Here is a 15,970-nt window from a genome sequence, read left to right as displayed (position 1 = left end):
CAGCTAATTTAAACCCCATCATTTTGTATGTATAGTTCAGATTATGTTTTCCAATGTGCATTACTTTGCTTTTATCAATACTGAATTTCATCTGCCATTTTGTTGCCCAGTCACCCAGTTTTTTGAGATCCCTTTGTAACTCTTTGAAGTCTGCTTTGGACTTAATGATCTTGAGTAATTTTGTATCATCTGCAAATTTTGCCATCTCATTGTTTCCCCTTTTTCAGATAATTTATGAATATGTTGAACAGTATTGGTCCCAGTATTGGTCCCCCTGGGGGATACCACTATTTACCTCTCTCCGTTATGAAACGGACCATTTATTCCTATCCTTGGTTTCCTATCTTTTAATCAGTTACTGATCCATGAGACCACCTTCCCTCTCATCCCATGACTGCTTAATTTGCTTAAAAGCCTTTGGTAAGGGACACGGTCAAAAGCTTTCTGAAAGTCTAAGTACACTATATCCACTGGATCACCTTTGTCCACATTTGTTGACTCCCTCAAAGAATTCTAATAGATGGGTGAGGCATGATTCTCTTTACAAAAGCCATATTGACTCTTGCCCAACAAATTGCGTTCACCTATGTGTCTGATCATTCTGTTCTTTACTACAGTTTCATCCAATTTGCCTGGTACTAAAGTTAGGCCTACCAGCCTGTAATCGCTGGGACTGCCTCTTGAACCTTTTTAAAAAATTGGTGGTCACATTTGCTATCCTCCTGGCATCTGGGACAGAAGCTGATTTACATGATAGGTTACATACCACAGATGTTAGTTCTGCAATTTCATAGTTGAGTTCCTTCAGAGCTCTGGGGGAATATCATCTGGTCCTGGTGAATTATTACTGTTTAATTTATCAATTTGTTCCAAAACCTCCTCAAATGACATCTCAGTCCAGGACAGTTCCTCAGATTTGTCACCTAAAAAGAATGGCCCAGGTATGGGAATCTCCCTCACATCTTCTGTAGTGAAGACTGATGCACAGAATATTTAGTTTCTCTGCAATTATTTTATCTTCCTTGAGTGCTCCTTTAACAACTCCATCATCCAGTGGCCCCACTGATTGTTTAGCAAGCTTCCTGCTTCTGATGTACTTAATTTTTTTTATGTTAGTTTTTGAGTCTTTGGCTAGTTGCTCTTCAAATTCTTTTTTGGCCTCCCTAATTATACCTTCAAACTTGACTTGCCAGAGTTTATGTGCCTTCCTATTTTCCTCAATAGGATTTAACTTCCAATTTTTAAAGGATGCCTTTTTGCCTCCTTCTCTGTTTAGCCATGGTGGCACTTGTTTAGTCCTCTTACTATGTTTCTTAATTTGGGGTATACATTTAACATGCATTGATTTTACACAGTACTTTCTACTAGAAATTCCATTTGATCCAAAATCGTTCTTGGTTTTCGTAATTCTTAGACAGCGTAGCTACATAACTACTTACAATGTTATCCAGGGTATTTGGAAGAGATACCCACGAAGGATTGTAACGTACGCAGTAGTCCTTTGTTAATGGGGGTATCCCATTTCCAGAAGCATGCAGGATTCCCTCCTGTGCATTTACCTACAATATGAAGTTTCTGCATTAGACAACACAGTTTACACTCTTGGTGGACAAATAATATTCTTCTAAATAAAAATAGGACAACTTAAAAGTTTCAATAACCAAAAAAAGAAATGGAACAGGTAACAAGATTAACCTTGACAGCTTGGTTTTGATTCTGTAATGCAGGTAGAACAGTGGAAAACTGATCAGAGTTTGCATGGCTAATCATAGCAAGGAAACAGTGATGCTCAAGTACATTTCAGATGCTGCATATTCCTTTTACAAACACACACATACACAGCTGTGAAGAGCAAGCTAAAGAGACAGAAACCTCCAGGAAAGCATTCTTAGATTAACAACCAAGATTTTACATTCCCTTTAAACTGGAAAAAAGGTTATTAAAAAACACAACTGATATAGCCAGCATAGGGTATGTGGTGTACAAATTTTTATTACAAGTCATGGGCCCCATCATAAATACCTTCTCTCATGGGCATAGTCCTCACTGGGAATGCTCATATAAATTTACTTTTGTGAGCAGGAGATGTATGATTAAGCCTTATGTTTTTCCTGGAGTTATAGCAATTCTAAAGATTCAGTCTTGACCTGGAAGTTTTGGTTTGCTGGTTGGTTTGGGGTTGGGGTTTTTTGGTAGGTTTTTTTTTTTTTTTGGTGGGATGGGAGAGAAGGGAGGAAACACACCACCCCCATATTTTATTTAAATTTTAAACTTAATTCTAAAAATTGTGGGAATACTTGGTTGCAGATTATTTTGGGCACCTGTAAATCAAAGTAGCTATATTTTATACAAGGTGCATTTGATTTAAATCACTAGTTAGGAAGATTTGATTTAATCATGGATTTCTACATAAAAGTGCATTCTTGTTGGTTGTTATAACCTTAATACATATTCTTCACAACTCAGAGATAGATGTAGGTTTCATTTTTAGAAAGTTCACACTATACATTTTTAAACAGTGAGTTATTTTGAAAACTTTTCAGATTTAGTTTTACAGCTATATTAGAAAATGAACGATTGTTTGGTTATTTCATTTACTAAATGTAATTGAAGCAGATATTTATGAAGTAATTGGGAGGTGAACTATCATTAATATTTGGAGGATTTTCTTGCCATGCTGTATTAGGGGAACATCACTAGACAGACACTTAAATTGTTTTATTTAACTAAAACAATGTTATATATTCTGGATTTTTTTCTTCAACAGCAAACATATAATATTTTAACAAAATAAGCATATGAATTTTTGAATTTAGTTAAACATTCAAGTTTTTAAACTTTGAGAGAGAGATAAGGGATTGACTCTGTGTACACAAATTTGCAGAGTGACAATAGGGTTGAGGTCTTATTTATTTAAAAACATTTTTGCTGTTAACAAGCATGTTATCTCTGAAGACACAAATCCACAGTCTGAGAACTGCAAAACTAAGCATCTTTGACGGTATCTTCTAGACTGAGCACTGTGTCCCATTCGGTAGATAGAAAGATTATTTAGGTTAATCTATACAGAAGCCTCTGGAGCCCCATAAGATTGGGTTCCTAATCCATGGAAGTACTGGAACTCATTTACAAAATTTTTCTTAAACATTACATGAATATATTGTCTCATATGATGGGATTAGAATTTATAATCCCTATTCCATGATGAGATATCTTTGAGCTATATTGTATCTTAATTAAAACTATCTTTAGATAGAATTTTTTTGATAAAAATGCTTTTTGAGGAAAAAACCTATTTAAATAAAACCCATTTTTTTTAAAAAAAAAATCATTGAATTTTATCCACCCTGATTTTATAGGATTTTTAAAACAGGATTTTATGGTTTATACCATGATGTAATCCTTTTCTGTGTGTGCAGTCACAGAATTAAAGAAAAATGAAGATGCTAAAGGCTGAAAACTGATTTCTGAAAGTGCTCAGTAACCAAAAATTTCATAATAATTTTTCTGATATAGCACTTTTCACCTGTATTTCTCAAAGCGGGCCACTAACTGACAGAGGCAAAGAAGCACTCCAATTGTGGACAGATTATTGTATGGCAATTCCTATAATTATGTTTTTTAAAAATGTATATATTATTCACAATTCTTGCCAACAGTCTTTTGGCAAGATTGTTGGAGGGGCACATTAGAAGATGGATTCTGAAACTATATTTATTATAAATACTTAAAAGCCTTTTTTTTTTTTTAGTTAAATTCTTAATTTCCCAGTTTGATACATACTTGATTAAATACGAAACAAATGCAGACTCATAAAATAGTCAGGCATTATATGAATTTGTCCACAATAAAGGAAATATGTAACATTTATTTTCCATGTTCCAGATAAAGATCTATAATTTAAAAAAAAAATGATATCTAGAAGGTGTCTAATGAAAGAAAAGGTGTCATTTCTTGTTTCAGTTACGTGTTGCCAGAAGAAAGTAAAGTAATTGACTGGGAACTAAGGAAAATTATGCCATAATTTAAAGCTGGTCATCTTGACTCTTCTTGAAAGAAGCACTTACCTTAACATCAGGAATGAATTAATAGAACAAAAGGAGTCTGTGAGTGCTGTTGTAGGTTTTAGATTTCTTTTTGTTTTGTTTTGTTTTTTGTTATCCGTCAGGTATAGACTTAAGCGATATTAATAAGCAAGAGAGAGGTACGAAAAGAGAGGCTTGGAATTTGATGCCTGCCATGTATATAGGAAGTTCACTAATAGCTTGTTTTTCTCTGTGATCTTCTTTGAAATCTCCTTCCTTAGAGGTTTTTAAGGTCAGGCTTGACAAAGCCCTGGCTGGGATGATTTAACTGGGAATTGGTCCTGCTTTGAGCAGGGGGTTGGACTAGATGACCTTCTGGGGTCCCTTCCAACCCTGATATTCTATGATTCTATGATTGAAAGGCATTACCCATCTCCTATAACAAACAAGACCTTGGGATAAAAGGAGAAAAAAGCAAGAGGTGCTCTTGTGTAGTTGTTTCAGAGTTCTAGGTCCATCTGGTTTGAATGGCAAAAATTCTTACTAAGAGCAACCCATTTTATCAGGCTCCGAGAGTGAACATCTGCTCACCAAGCAAAGTGTGAAAATAGCCAGAGCCTGTTAGTATTTTAAATGTACAGTCCTTCAGTTATTAGATAAAGTTAAAGTTATTTAATGATTTATGATAAGCAAAAGAAATGCCAATCTTTACCTCTTAAACTAAGCCCATTCATCTAAAAATATAAACTGTTGGCAAGTAAAAGTCATGATATTGATCATCTTACTTCAAATGGAGACAGGATCGAGTCTGAGCAGCAAGAACTAGAGACTTTCACATTAGCCCCTTCCATTATTAGAACTTTCTTGTGTATGGATGAGAGAGGTATAAATAAACATGGTGTTATGAAAGCTGTAGTGTTAATTTTTCGTAAGTAGTAATTTTTTTTCTAAACAAGTGATCATTTGTTCTTCAACACTACATTACACAGCAGTAGCCATAGTTTGATTGTTAATGTGTACAGGCTCTAGGTGACAGCCAGTGTTTTAAGCATGTTGCATAATCCTACTAAGAGCATGTCAACACAACACTGTACTTGAAACACCAGCTATACTAATGTGCCCACTGTGAAGCTGATAAGTAGCAACAAGAGGGTTATTTATAAAAAGTTTCCTCTTGTGGAAGGAGGCCAATCAGCACTGACCTATGGATGGAATGGACCTCAGAAGATCAGTTGCGAGGTTAGGAAGCATCTGAAAGTTTGCTTATTTATCTGACATTTTTCTGACCTTTAGGGTACAGAGTTGGACTGGAAATACCCTTGACAATCCAGGCCCAGCTAGAAATACTACCAGGATGGCCTCTATCTTAATGTTTAAAGCAGATTTACTTCTGATCCTGGATAGAAACTGGAAAACCCAGAAGAACCAATCCACCTTTTTCAGACAGACATTTCAGATCTTCAACAAAACAAGCTGTGATTGAGTATGGTTCTGAAAGGAAGCAGAAGTTCCCAACAGGAGAGAAAGTGACTGGTTCTCATCACAATCAGTTCACCAGCTGGGATAGAAAGACACCTTTTGCACACTGCAGAATTGTCATATTAGCCCACACAAACAGTCCAACATCCAAACCCAGTCACAGCAGTCCACATGACTAGGACTCACCTCCACTACCACCTCATCACCCTACTCCACAGTCTTGCAATTGTGACCCCCCCCCCCCACTCACACTGCAGAGTCCAAGACTGTGAACTCAGCCACCCTCCATGAGATACCAACCCACCTCTCCTCAACAAAACATCATGCCACACCCCTCCCCCAGGTCTACCACCCCACTCCACCCCCACACTGCATTTCCCCTCACAGCCCCGTGCTAGCCCTTGCCCTCCCACAGCTCCGTTCTCCCCCACAGGCCCCCGCCGCTCTTCCCACAGCCCCCCTGCTGGCCCTCACCCCCCCAGCTTCCCCCCCCCACAATCCCCTGCCAGCTCTCACCCCCCTCTTCCCCACAGCCCCGTGCCAGCCCTTGCCCCACAGCTCCACTCCTGCCCCCCCCCCACCCGGTCCCAGTTCTCCCCCACAGCCCCTCCGCCCGGCTCACCCCCTAGTACCCTGCAGGCCCCGCCGACTGCCCCCCCCCCCGACTATCACAGGGGCCGGCGGCCGGGCACGGCAGCCCCTTACCCGCGGGAGCAGCAGGGCCCAGAGAGCGGCCCACGACAGCCAGGCGCGCCTCATCCCGCTCATCCCCCTCCGCCCGCCGGGGCAGCAGCACCCGGCACCGCTTCGCCTCCACCAGCGGCCTTCCCGGACCCGCCACCGCCCGCGCACGGAGCCCGCACAGCGCCGCCAGCTGAGCTGCCCCCGAGCGCGCGGCACTTCCTCTTCAGCCGGCGCAGGGGGGGGGGGGGAGGGGGCTGCCGCTGCCGGCGCGTGACAGCCCTTCGCCTGCTTCCGGGAGCACTGGGCGGCCGCCGCCTCCTGGGCCGGTTCCGTCCGGCTCTGACCGCGCCCGTCCCCGTAGCGTCGGGCTGCCCTGAGCATGCCTTCCCCGGCAGGGGAGCGAGGCCCCGCAGGGTCCGAGCCTCCCAACCCTGGACAAGCCTTTTAGGCGACGAGGGTGGGGATGACGGGGGAGGTCTTTGGTGAACCAGGAAAGAAGGGCAGGACTGTTGTCTCTGTTGCCCTCCAGCAAAGGGTTTGGCTGCTGCATTGCATTCCTAAGGCCCTGGACAAGGCCAGCCCCCCCCCCATCCTGCTTGCTGCTGCCAAGGTGGCCCCTAGCTGGGCCCTAAAACGGGGCCCTCCCCAGTTGAGTGTCCCCGTCCCCCCGTCAGACAACTGCAGCATCCCTCTGGAGTGTTGCTGCTGCAGCGTTAAACAAGCAGCCCGTGGAACATGCAAAGGGCTCGTGTGATGGCTTCAGTTTATGTTGCTGAGCTTGCAGGTGGCCTTCACTGCCCCTCTCAAACACGTATGCACTCAGGCTGCGCTCCTTTCTGTACTACCGTCCACACTTTGCCCCCTTCTGGAGGCTCCTTTACTGCTGCCTCTATACTCTGCTCCTGTAACTAGGGGAATAGTTGATGTGCCTCCCACTTAGGGTGACCAGATAGCAAATGTGAAAAGTCGGGACAGGGGGTGTGGGGTAATAGCCTATATAAGAAAAAGACCCAAAAAAATCGGGACTGTCCCTATAAAATCGGGACATCTGGTCACCCTACTCCCACTCCACACCATAGCTCTGTCTCCCACTCTTTGATGCTTTTCTTAAAGTCCCAGCACTCAAGTAAGAACATGACATTCTCAACTTTTGTTTTTTAAAGAATAAGTTTGTAACTCTATATCCCTACAAGGATAATAGTATATTCTAATGGTTTCTTCATGGGAGACTGATTTCTGTGTTTACTCCTTTTCCCGCCAAGGACAGAAAAGAAAGGGAAAGAGAAACTCTTTTCAAAGGCTTTGGTCAGCAAGTGTTGTTGTAGAATCCCACCAAAACTCACATGGGCTGTGAAAGAGGCAGGGGTACTGGAACAATTTGTGTAGTGGGGATGCTGAGAGCCATTGAACCAAACTAAACCCCATATATAATGGAAACCACTTCAAGCTAGGGGTGCAGGGGCACCCCTAGTTCCAGCACCTGTGGAAAGAGGGGAGGGAAAATAGTGAAACAACAGACAAATTAAAAGGGGATTAAATTACACTCAGCACAGCTGGAGAAGGGGAAAATGGCTAGAGTTGTGACGGTAAAGCACTTGGTGTGAAGACAATCAATCAGTCCTTTGGTTCTTTGATGAAAATTGCTTTGACACTAGCCACTGGAGTGAGCCCACCAACTCTTTACATAGAGCTTTGAATCAGGGTTGGGATGGTTCCAGAGGAACACAACTTTGGACACTGGTTTCCAACTCCAACTGCATATGAAATAGTAACCTAAAAATGACAAGCTCTGTTACCAATAGTCCAAGCCATCAAGTCCCTGATGTATATCTCAGTGTGTGCTGCCTTTCCTTTGTGTCACCTGACAATTTCTGGATAATAAACTAGTAGCCTGTCTGTTATTCATTTTTAATAGAACTGCTCTGAAACTCTTATTTATTCTTTATACATCACTATAGTTGTATGGAGCTAATCAAAACTGAAAACAAAAAGCCCAATCCTGCAAGATGCTCAGCACCTGCCAAAGTGGGAGTGAAGGATACTTAGCACCTCTCAGCATCAGGCCCAAGATCCCTACAGTCTTTTCTGATGAGCATATATGACTCTTCATGAATCGCATTTGAAAAGGGTTTAATCATATGGTAATGGGAATGATGACTGATGAAGGCAGAGATTTCTTTTATAGCAACAACACTAAAAAAAAACCAGGGAAGACCAGTGATACTATTAGTTTGTATATTGGTTTCAAGAAGGTGAAGTAACTGGGGAACAAACTCAACAAATTTATATAACTACTGTATTCATGAACAAACAATGGTTATTAGTTGTTTTATGGTGGAGGGGAGAGAGGGAAGAGAGCTTGTGTACATGTGATTGCCCCCTCATTGCATATGGTGGATTTAAAAACCAAATACAAATAAAAATGTAGCATCCAGAGGCAATTCCCCACCCTATTATTGCAAGTTTACAGTAAATCACATTTTGGCCCTAGGAACTTGAATCATCTTGAAATGTAATTCCATAAATAATTACTATTTTGATCTATGGAAGGTATTTTTACTTTGACTATGCCAAACAGAATTGTTTCCTCAGTAACATTCAGAACTTTGTTCATGTGTCAGCAAAAGAGAGACTGCAAGTGGTCCAGTGTCCCATTTTAGCATGCTTAAACAGTGAGAAGTAATGAGATACTGTGACAGACTGACAATATCCTGAGCAAACCTTGTGGAATTAAAATAAACTGTATTGAATTAGGGTTAATCCTGTTGGGGTGCTTCGGATTCAAAATGCAAATATGCAGGTAGTGTTGTGAAATTATATGTACCTTCTCTAGTAGGGAGGGGGGTGCTAATGAACTTCCTCCATTATCAGCCTTTGAAATCATTTCCCCTGGAAAAATATGGATGTATGACTTGTTCAAACTGGATTTTCTAGAGATCATGTATTTCTAAAAGTTATTCTCTAGGAATTGTTTTGGGGAAGTTCTATGGCCTGTTTTATACATGAGGTCAGATTAGATGATCACAATGGAACCTTCTGGCCTTGGAATCTATGAATTTCTTTTGTTGAAGAATCTGGGTGGTTTCCATTCACATGTTTTTGCTGGTATTTTGTAATGCTGAGTTTCTTGCAAATGTCAGCTTTAACAAGGGAGATATTTTCAGGTACCAAAACCCACTCCTGTTAATTATGAGTACATTTCAGATCAGGTTCTGGCCTTAGTTACAGCAGTGTAAATCTAGAGTAACCCTACTAATTTCATTTTAAATCACTGGGGCTATTCCCATGCACACAGCTGTACCTAAGATCAGAATCTCTGTCCCTCTCTCGAGATAAGTAGAAAGATGATTTCCTTTGTGGTGGCAGTGGCAATAGGTTAATATTTTTTAGATCAGCCACCTGGACAGGTACAGAAAAGCCATCCCAGAATTAAAGTAGAGCACACATATGCATAATAAACTATTGATTATGTATGTAAATGAAGACATTCCAGCATTAGCTCACTTAGAGGGAAGTATGTTATTATTTTAACATCTTATGTGGAAATTAGCATTAAAGGGGATAACTTCAATGGGAGCTTTGCTTGAATAAGGAGTGGGCCTTTAGTGATTTTAACATTAGTTAATGTAAAACAAAATCTAGAAAAGCTTCTTGCTTCCATTTTCATTAAAATTATTTTAAAATACAATAGCCAAACCCTCTAATAATTAGAATATTTGGAATACAGGTTTGAAGCCTGTAATTACTGTGACATTTCAGATAGGTGACTAGGAACACAGAGCTGCTGTGTACATAGACCACTGCTTCTACTAGACAAAATTTGAGCTATAAGGTGGGTGAGGTAATATCTTTTATAGGACCAATTTCTGTTCATGAGAGAGACACAATTTCCAGTCTTTCAGGTCTGGGAAACTTAATCAGACTGTCACAGCTAAATACAAGGTGGAACAGATTTGAGCAAAGTTATTTGTTAAGGTTAGAAAGCATTTTATCTTTATTTTTCTTGTATTTTATTTTTCATTTCTGACTTTAATACCTCATTACTTGTACTCACTTAAATTCTCTCTTGTGTTATTAAATAAACTTGTTTTGTTCTTGAATCAAAAGTAATCCAATGTTGTGAATTGTTTCAGTAATTTCATTTAAGGTAGCAAGCCATTGAGTATTGAGCCCATTAGAGGGGCAACAGACCTCGTATATCTGGACTGTTCAGGAGAGGGCTGGACAGTGCAAAACATATGGTTTTTGGGGAAAATCCAGAAGTGAGAATGTGTTGGGATCACCCTGCAAATAGAAACAAAGGATGCTGGAAGCCAGAGTGTGGCTGGTATTTGCTGACACGCTGCTGGGGTCAGAGCTGCTGGTCCAGGGCTGTGGCTTTCCACAGACACTCAGGGTGTGACCTGCATGCTGGTAGGCCAATTATGAGTGACCCAAGTTGGAAGTTACAACACTGAAGCACTGTGAGGCACCCAAGTTTGCAGAATTGGGGAGCTAGTCACAAGCAGATGTCAGGCTAACAGCTACAGGAGATTCTGCCTTAGCTGAAATAGGAGGGACCTACACTTTTGGAGCAGATTTTAGCCTTTTGGTCACTTGTTTTCAGTCGCCATGGTGTACAACATGAATAACAGCCATGAAGTAGGTGCTATAGTAATTTCAATAAACAATAATAATAATATGGGGCCAGATATGTTACAGCATTCATTAATGTCTTCAGGGCTGGATTAAGGTAATCCAGGACCCAAGGCACACCATGGCATGAGGCCCCTCATGGCTCTGTCCATGTAGCCCTGTCTCCAGTCCCACCCCCGACTTGGGAGTGGCAGTAGCAATAGGTCCCTAACCCTAGGCCGCACTTCCCTGGGGGAGCAGCAGCAGGTGTCCCCCTCTCTCCTTGAGAGTAGTGGGGTACCTTCTGTCCCCCTGAGAGGCAACAAGGATGCACCTCCCAGTATTTTACACTCCCAACTCTTCTTGGATGGGTCAGTCTAGCCCACTGCACACCTTTTCCCTTACTAGACCATTACTGGCCGAGGGCCCCAAGTGCAGTAGACCTTGGAATTAATACCACATTGAGATTCATGGGGCAATTCATACTTCTTAAAGGCATCATTTCAGGTTCTCTGCAGACTTAGGTAGATGTCACTGCATCAGTTACATTCAGATTAGGTTTTGTTTTGAAATAAATTAAATGGCTGGAAACTATGGAACAACAGAAGGATACAAGTTGTGGCAGTGGGTCTGTAACTAAGGAGCCCTTTGGTCAAATGACCCCAAATCTGGGTCACTAATGCTACCCTGTCACCCTACGAGGGACCCCAAACTTCAAAGCAATCTGATTAACCGTTTGGATTTTAGAGCATTTCCAAAAGTTGAGCTTCAAAGCATAATAAATGGCGGGAATGGAAACATTCTAGCTGTTTTTCTGTATTGGCACATGTACAGTGTAAAAATGTACTTTTTCTTAAATATTGTTCTCACTTTGGGTCTCCCAAAAATTTAGTGGGATTCATGCACTACCTTGGGAAAAACACTTAATACCATTTTGATCAACTAATAATGAATAGTTTGTTCTCTAACACTGGGTATAAATAACCAATCAACCAAACCCACCTAGAAGCTTTTTTTTTTTTTTTTAAAATGCCTATTTTTTTTCCACAGGTCATATCTCCAGAACCCCACACCCAAATTTTTCCAAATTTGGATCACTAACCCTATCCTGCACCCTCCGGAGGCACACTACATTTCAAACAAATCCAACTAAGGATATCAATTTTTAGAGGACTTAGAATAGTCAACCTTTTAACAGATGTCTTGATACAGCTTTAACTATGGCAGTGCTGGCGTGCTGCTATAATGAAAGCTAAGATTCTGATGTAATCCCACAACTTCATGAAGCAGAAATCTGTAATGCCTATGCATTAACCCCATCCTGATGGTAGATAGCATGAGTCTTCCTACAGCCCACGTAACCTAAGGGGTTAAATAATAGCTGCAGCATTAATTTAAGAAGTGTTATCGGAAACAGCTCTGCTTCTCTAAAAACATTCCACTACATTTATGGCTACTCTTTGTTTCCTGCCCTAAAGACAATTTGCAATCTAATGAGCCAACCAGCTTTCAGGACTCCACTCCTTTGACATTAACTCTTTAATGCTGGAGTCATTTCTCCTATATTGTCTAGGGTTAAAGGAATCTACCTTCAAAAATTACAGGCTACAATTATGGACTAGTAAAACATGTTGAAGAGTTAGAAGGGAGCTCTATCAGTTCTTTTGAACAATGTGATCTATTAAAAAGAGAGGAATTTCTAGAAAGAAAACAACGCTGCAAAGTACAGGAGCTGAAACCTGCTCAAAGCAAGCACTCTGATGTTTAATCCTTCAAAAAGCCAATAATCTAGTGCAACTGTATAAAACAATATTTTGTCAGTGAAGGATAAATCTGGAAACCTTGCAAAATACAACCCAGAGGAGAGAAAGCTTTGACAGCAGAGTAAAATAGCACCATATCCTCTCCCATCCACTCCCACCACCCATGAATCTTACCTCCAACAGCAATCATTATGAAGGGCAGATAAGTAACATTTGATCTTGGACTGTTAAGTTTTCATGACAATTCCACAAGACTGATATCAAAGTAATGTCCAAAGACAACGCAAAGCAGTCAGGTATTATCATCTTCAGCTAAAAAAAAAATTCTACTTTTCCAGAATTACTATAATTAATAACTTATATAAAATATATTTCTTAAATTAAGAATCCCACTGCCATCCCTGCCCTCAAGCTCAGCAACGATAGACAAGGAACTTTTACTGTACCGATAAATTTAAAACATTGATTTAAGTATGAAGAATATCTTGCATTTTCTAAAATAGTTTGCCTCCATTCCCAAGGAATGGACATTAAACTTAACCAATGACCATATTCTCCTATGCCCAGTCATTGACCTGCAGCAGTAGTACCGTAATTACCATAAAAAGGAAGCCAGTTCCTGTGTGAGAGATTATCCAATGATAGGATAAGCTGACTCATTAAAAACACAGCATAGCACTATGCAAGTGTTTTTAAATGCTTACATGAGGTATCTGATAACACTTTGAAAAAGAAAATAGTATTGGAGTCTGTATTTTTGATAACCTGCCATATTAGACTTTATATGCAATGATACCTTTGCCTTGCTCCCCACTATATCTAGTTCTTACACCTACGGTATAAAACATAGAAACCATTCAAAACAGCTACCTCTGATTCATTTGAAAAAATCTATAGTATTAGGACTCCGGCACTGTTACATATGTAGGGCCTGATCCTCTTCTCCCTTACACATCGTGTTATTCCTTAAGCTCATGAAAAGTGAGTATAAAATGCTACCAAGTCAGATTTTGTACAGATGTGACTATTCAAGATACAAAGGAGTGAAAAAATGAGGCCCTTTACATCTAGGTTTATGGCCAACCATACTTCACCTAGGCAAATTTAAAAATAACTTGAAGCATGTGGATGAGGAGACCCAGGGGAGATGAGGACTAAAGGAAGGAAAAAGATTGCTCTTTAGTGCAGAGATTTGATTTCTTACAACAAAATAGGGACAGAGGATGCAGAAGCAATCAGAGACTTAGCAGGAGTATCCTCTTTCATACCCTTGAGGATCTCCAGTATGGCCTGCTGGACACATGGAGAGTGGCAGCTTCAGAAATCAGCAAGGATTCCTTATACAGCTTTGCTGGGGATTTGTGGCCCTACAATCGCCATCCCCCAGGGAGAAAGAATCTCAGTTTCCACAAGACTTTGGAGCAGATGGGAACCACTAACAAGCCAACTATTCTGAGGAGGTGAACTGGAGAACAGACACCTCATCCTGGACTGAGGAGGAGACTAGGACAGGGAGATTGTGGTGTATAGGACCGAGGACCTCACTTGGGACCCTTGACCTGACAGGCAACAGATTCTGAGAGTTTGCCCCATCTGCATCCAGAGATCCATAGATGATGCCTAATCAACTATGGGACCTTGGCTTCTGACAGCCATAGGACTAGTTGAGAATGTGGTTGCCTCTAAGGCCTGCCCTCCCAAGTTTACGGAAGTTCTAGTTTAGGAAGGGCTCTAGCATCTGTGGCCCATTCCTAAAGATCAGGTAGTGAGAAACACAGGTTAGTACCCTCCACTATATTTGCCAACTAGCTGTCTTGTCCTTTTGGTGTAAGCTAGCAGGGTTCCCAGACCCATGTAGAGATTTCATTGTGCAGAAGCTCTTGGAGGGATGGTCCAGAGGTGACATAGGAGAGATGACAGAAACCCCATAGCCAGAGAAATTCTTGCAGGGTTATTAAATGCTCTGCCCAAAATGTGGGGCAGAGACCATTTCATTAAGGTGGCATTTGTTGTGGCCTTCTTTGGTACTTTCATGGTAAGTGAACTGGCGCCTCTGGCAGGGATGGATTAACCTTTTGTGGGCCCAGCCCCAAATATATTTGTGGGCCCCCATGGAGGCAATGGAGCATGGTATGGGGAGGTCAGTCCCTGGAGCAAGAGGCCAGCCAGGGGCATGGTATGGCAGGGGTGGCCATGCTCTGCCCAGCCCAGCACAAGGGCACTATTTACAAACCAGCAGTTGCCAGATGCACAGTGGCCCGCCCAGCCCTGTGCTGCCAGTATGCCCCTTCCCCTCAGGAGCAGGCCCATGCTATGCCACACAGCCTCTCCCCCCCCCAACCCCAAACCCTCCAACTCCCTATGGCCAGAGCCCCTCAGGACCCACTATTCCCAGTGCCCCCCTGAACTCCCTGCACAAATGCACAGCACCCTGTGCAACACCACCCCTGCCTGCACCCCCACCATAATTGCCCAGCACCCCCCACAGAACCCCTACTCCCCCAATACATACATCTTCCCCACTCCCTCACAGCCCAGCACCCCCCGCAGAGACCCACTTGCTGCCTCCCAGCCACACTAACCAGCCCTGCTGGGAGGCAACTCTATCTGTTGGGCTGAGCTAACCGTGAAATCAGGGCTGGTCCTGAGGCTGGGAATCACTCTGACCCCTTGGGAGTGGTACAAGCAGCCAGGCCAGGGCCTGCCATGGCCGGGCTCCTTCAGGACCTATTTTATTGGAGGGGCCCAGCCAGGCCCCCAACACCTGGTTGAGAGTGACCAGGCTTCTGCATCAGTCCCAGGCAGCTCAGCTCTGGGGAGACAGGCAGGGTCCACAGGTGGCAGCAAGCAGAGACTGCCCGGAGCTGGAGGTGCACTGGGGTCTGGCTAGGGGGCATAGAAGAGCCAAAGGTGCCCAGTTGAATATTGTGCTTATGAGAGGCACTTGAAACCTTTATGAACTGGAGTTTCCCCTGCCCCACCTTGTGGCCTCTGTCCTACTACCCCTCATTACATGGGGTTTCACAACTAAGGAGGGTTTACCCTGACTGTGTGGCTTACAGTAGAAACCCTGTAACCTGCACTGGAACCAAATAAATGCCTGGTACATGAAAGCTGGGGTGGGCAGTGTAGTGCCCCTCCCCAACTATAGTTAATAAAGTTGAAGCCTGCTGTTTAAGCCCATCCTTGTCAACTATTTGACTACTTGTACTGGTCACACAGAAGAGGGGTGTCGTGAGAGCTATGGATAAGTACAAATGGGACAGGATTAGAGAAGAGCTCATCTCACAGCCTCTTAGACTAGTAGTATTGAATCAATGCATTATTCTGTTTTTTCATCCATCAGCATATTATGTTAAAACTTGTCTTCAAGAAAGTGAAGGCTCTTCAATTTTCTTACCACAG

General features: G+C 42.2%; 1 protein-coding gene across 3 annotated transcripts in view; it reads right to left on the bottom strand.

Moving 5' to 3' along the window:
• SPPL2A (signal peptide peptidase like 2A) overlaps nucleotides 1–6,606 on the bottom strand; it is a 48,887-nt gene extending 42,281 nt beyond the window's left edge. Inside the window, exons 1-2 of one of the 3 annotated variants that reach the window (XM_073304012.2) lie at nucleotides 6,210–6,606; nucleotides 1,440–1,559 (exon numbers count right to left, since the gene is read on the bottom strand). In XM_073304012.2, the coding sequence (XP_073160113.2) occupies nucleotides 1,440–1,559; nucleotides 6,210–6,569 (480 nt within the window). In that variant the 5' untranslated portion in view covers nucleotides 6,570–6,606. The remainder of the gene's footprint in view (nucleotides 1–1,439; nucleotides 1,560–6,209) is intronic. The other 2 variants (XM_073304013.2, XM_073304015.2) reach the window with 2 other exon arrangements.
• Between the last annotated feature and the right edge of the window lie 9,364 nt (nucleotides 6,607–15,970).

This window comes from Lepidochelys kempii, chromosome 10, assembly GCF_965140285.1.
Source record: "Lepidochelys kempii isolate rLepKem1 chromosome 10, rLepKem1.hap1, whole genome shotgun sequence".
Classification (NCBI taxonomy): Eukaryota; Metazoa; Chordata; order Testudines; family Cheloniidae; genus Lepidochelys; species Lepidochelys kempii.
Note: the sequence above shows the minus strand (reverse complement) of the source record. Positions and strands in the feature narration are given on the sequence as shown.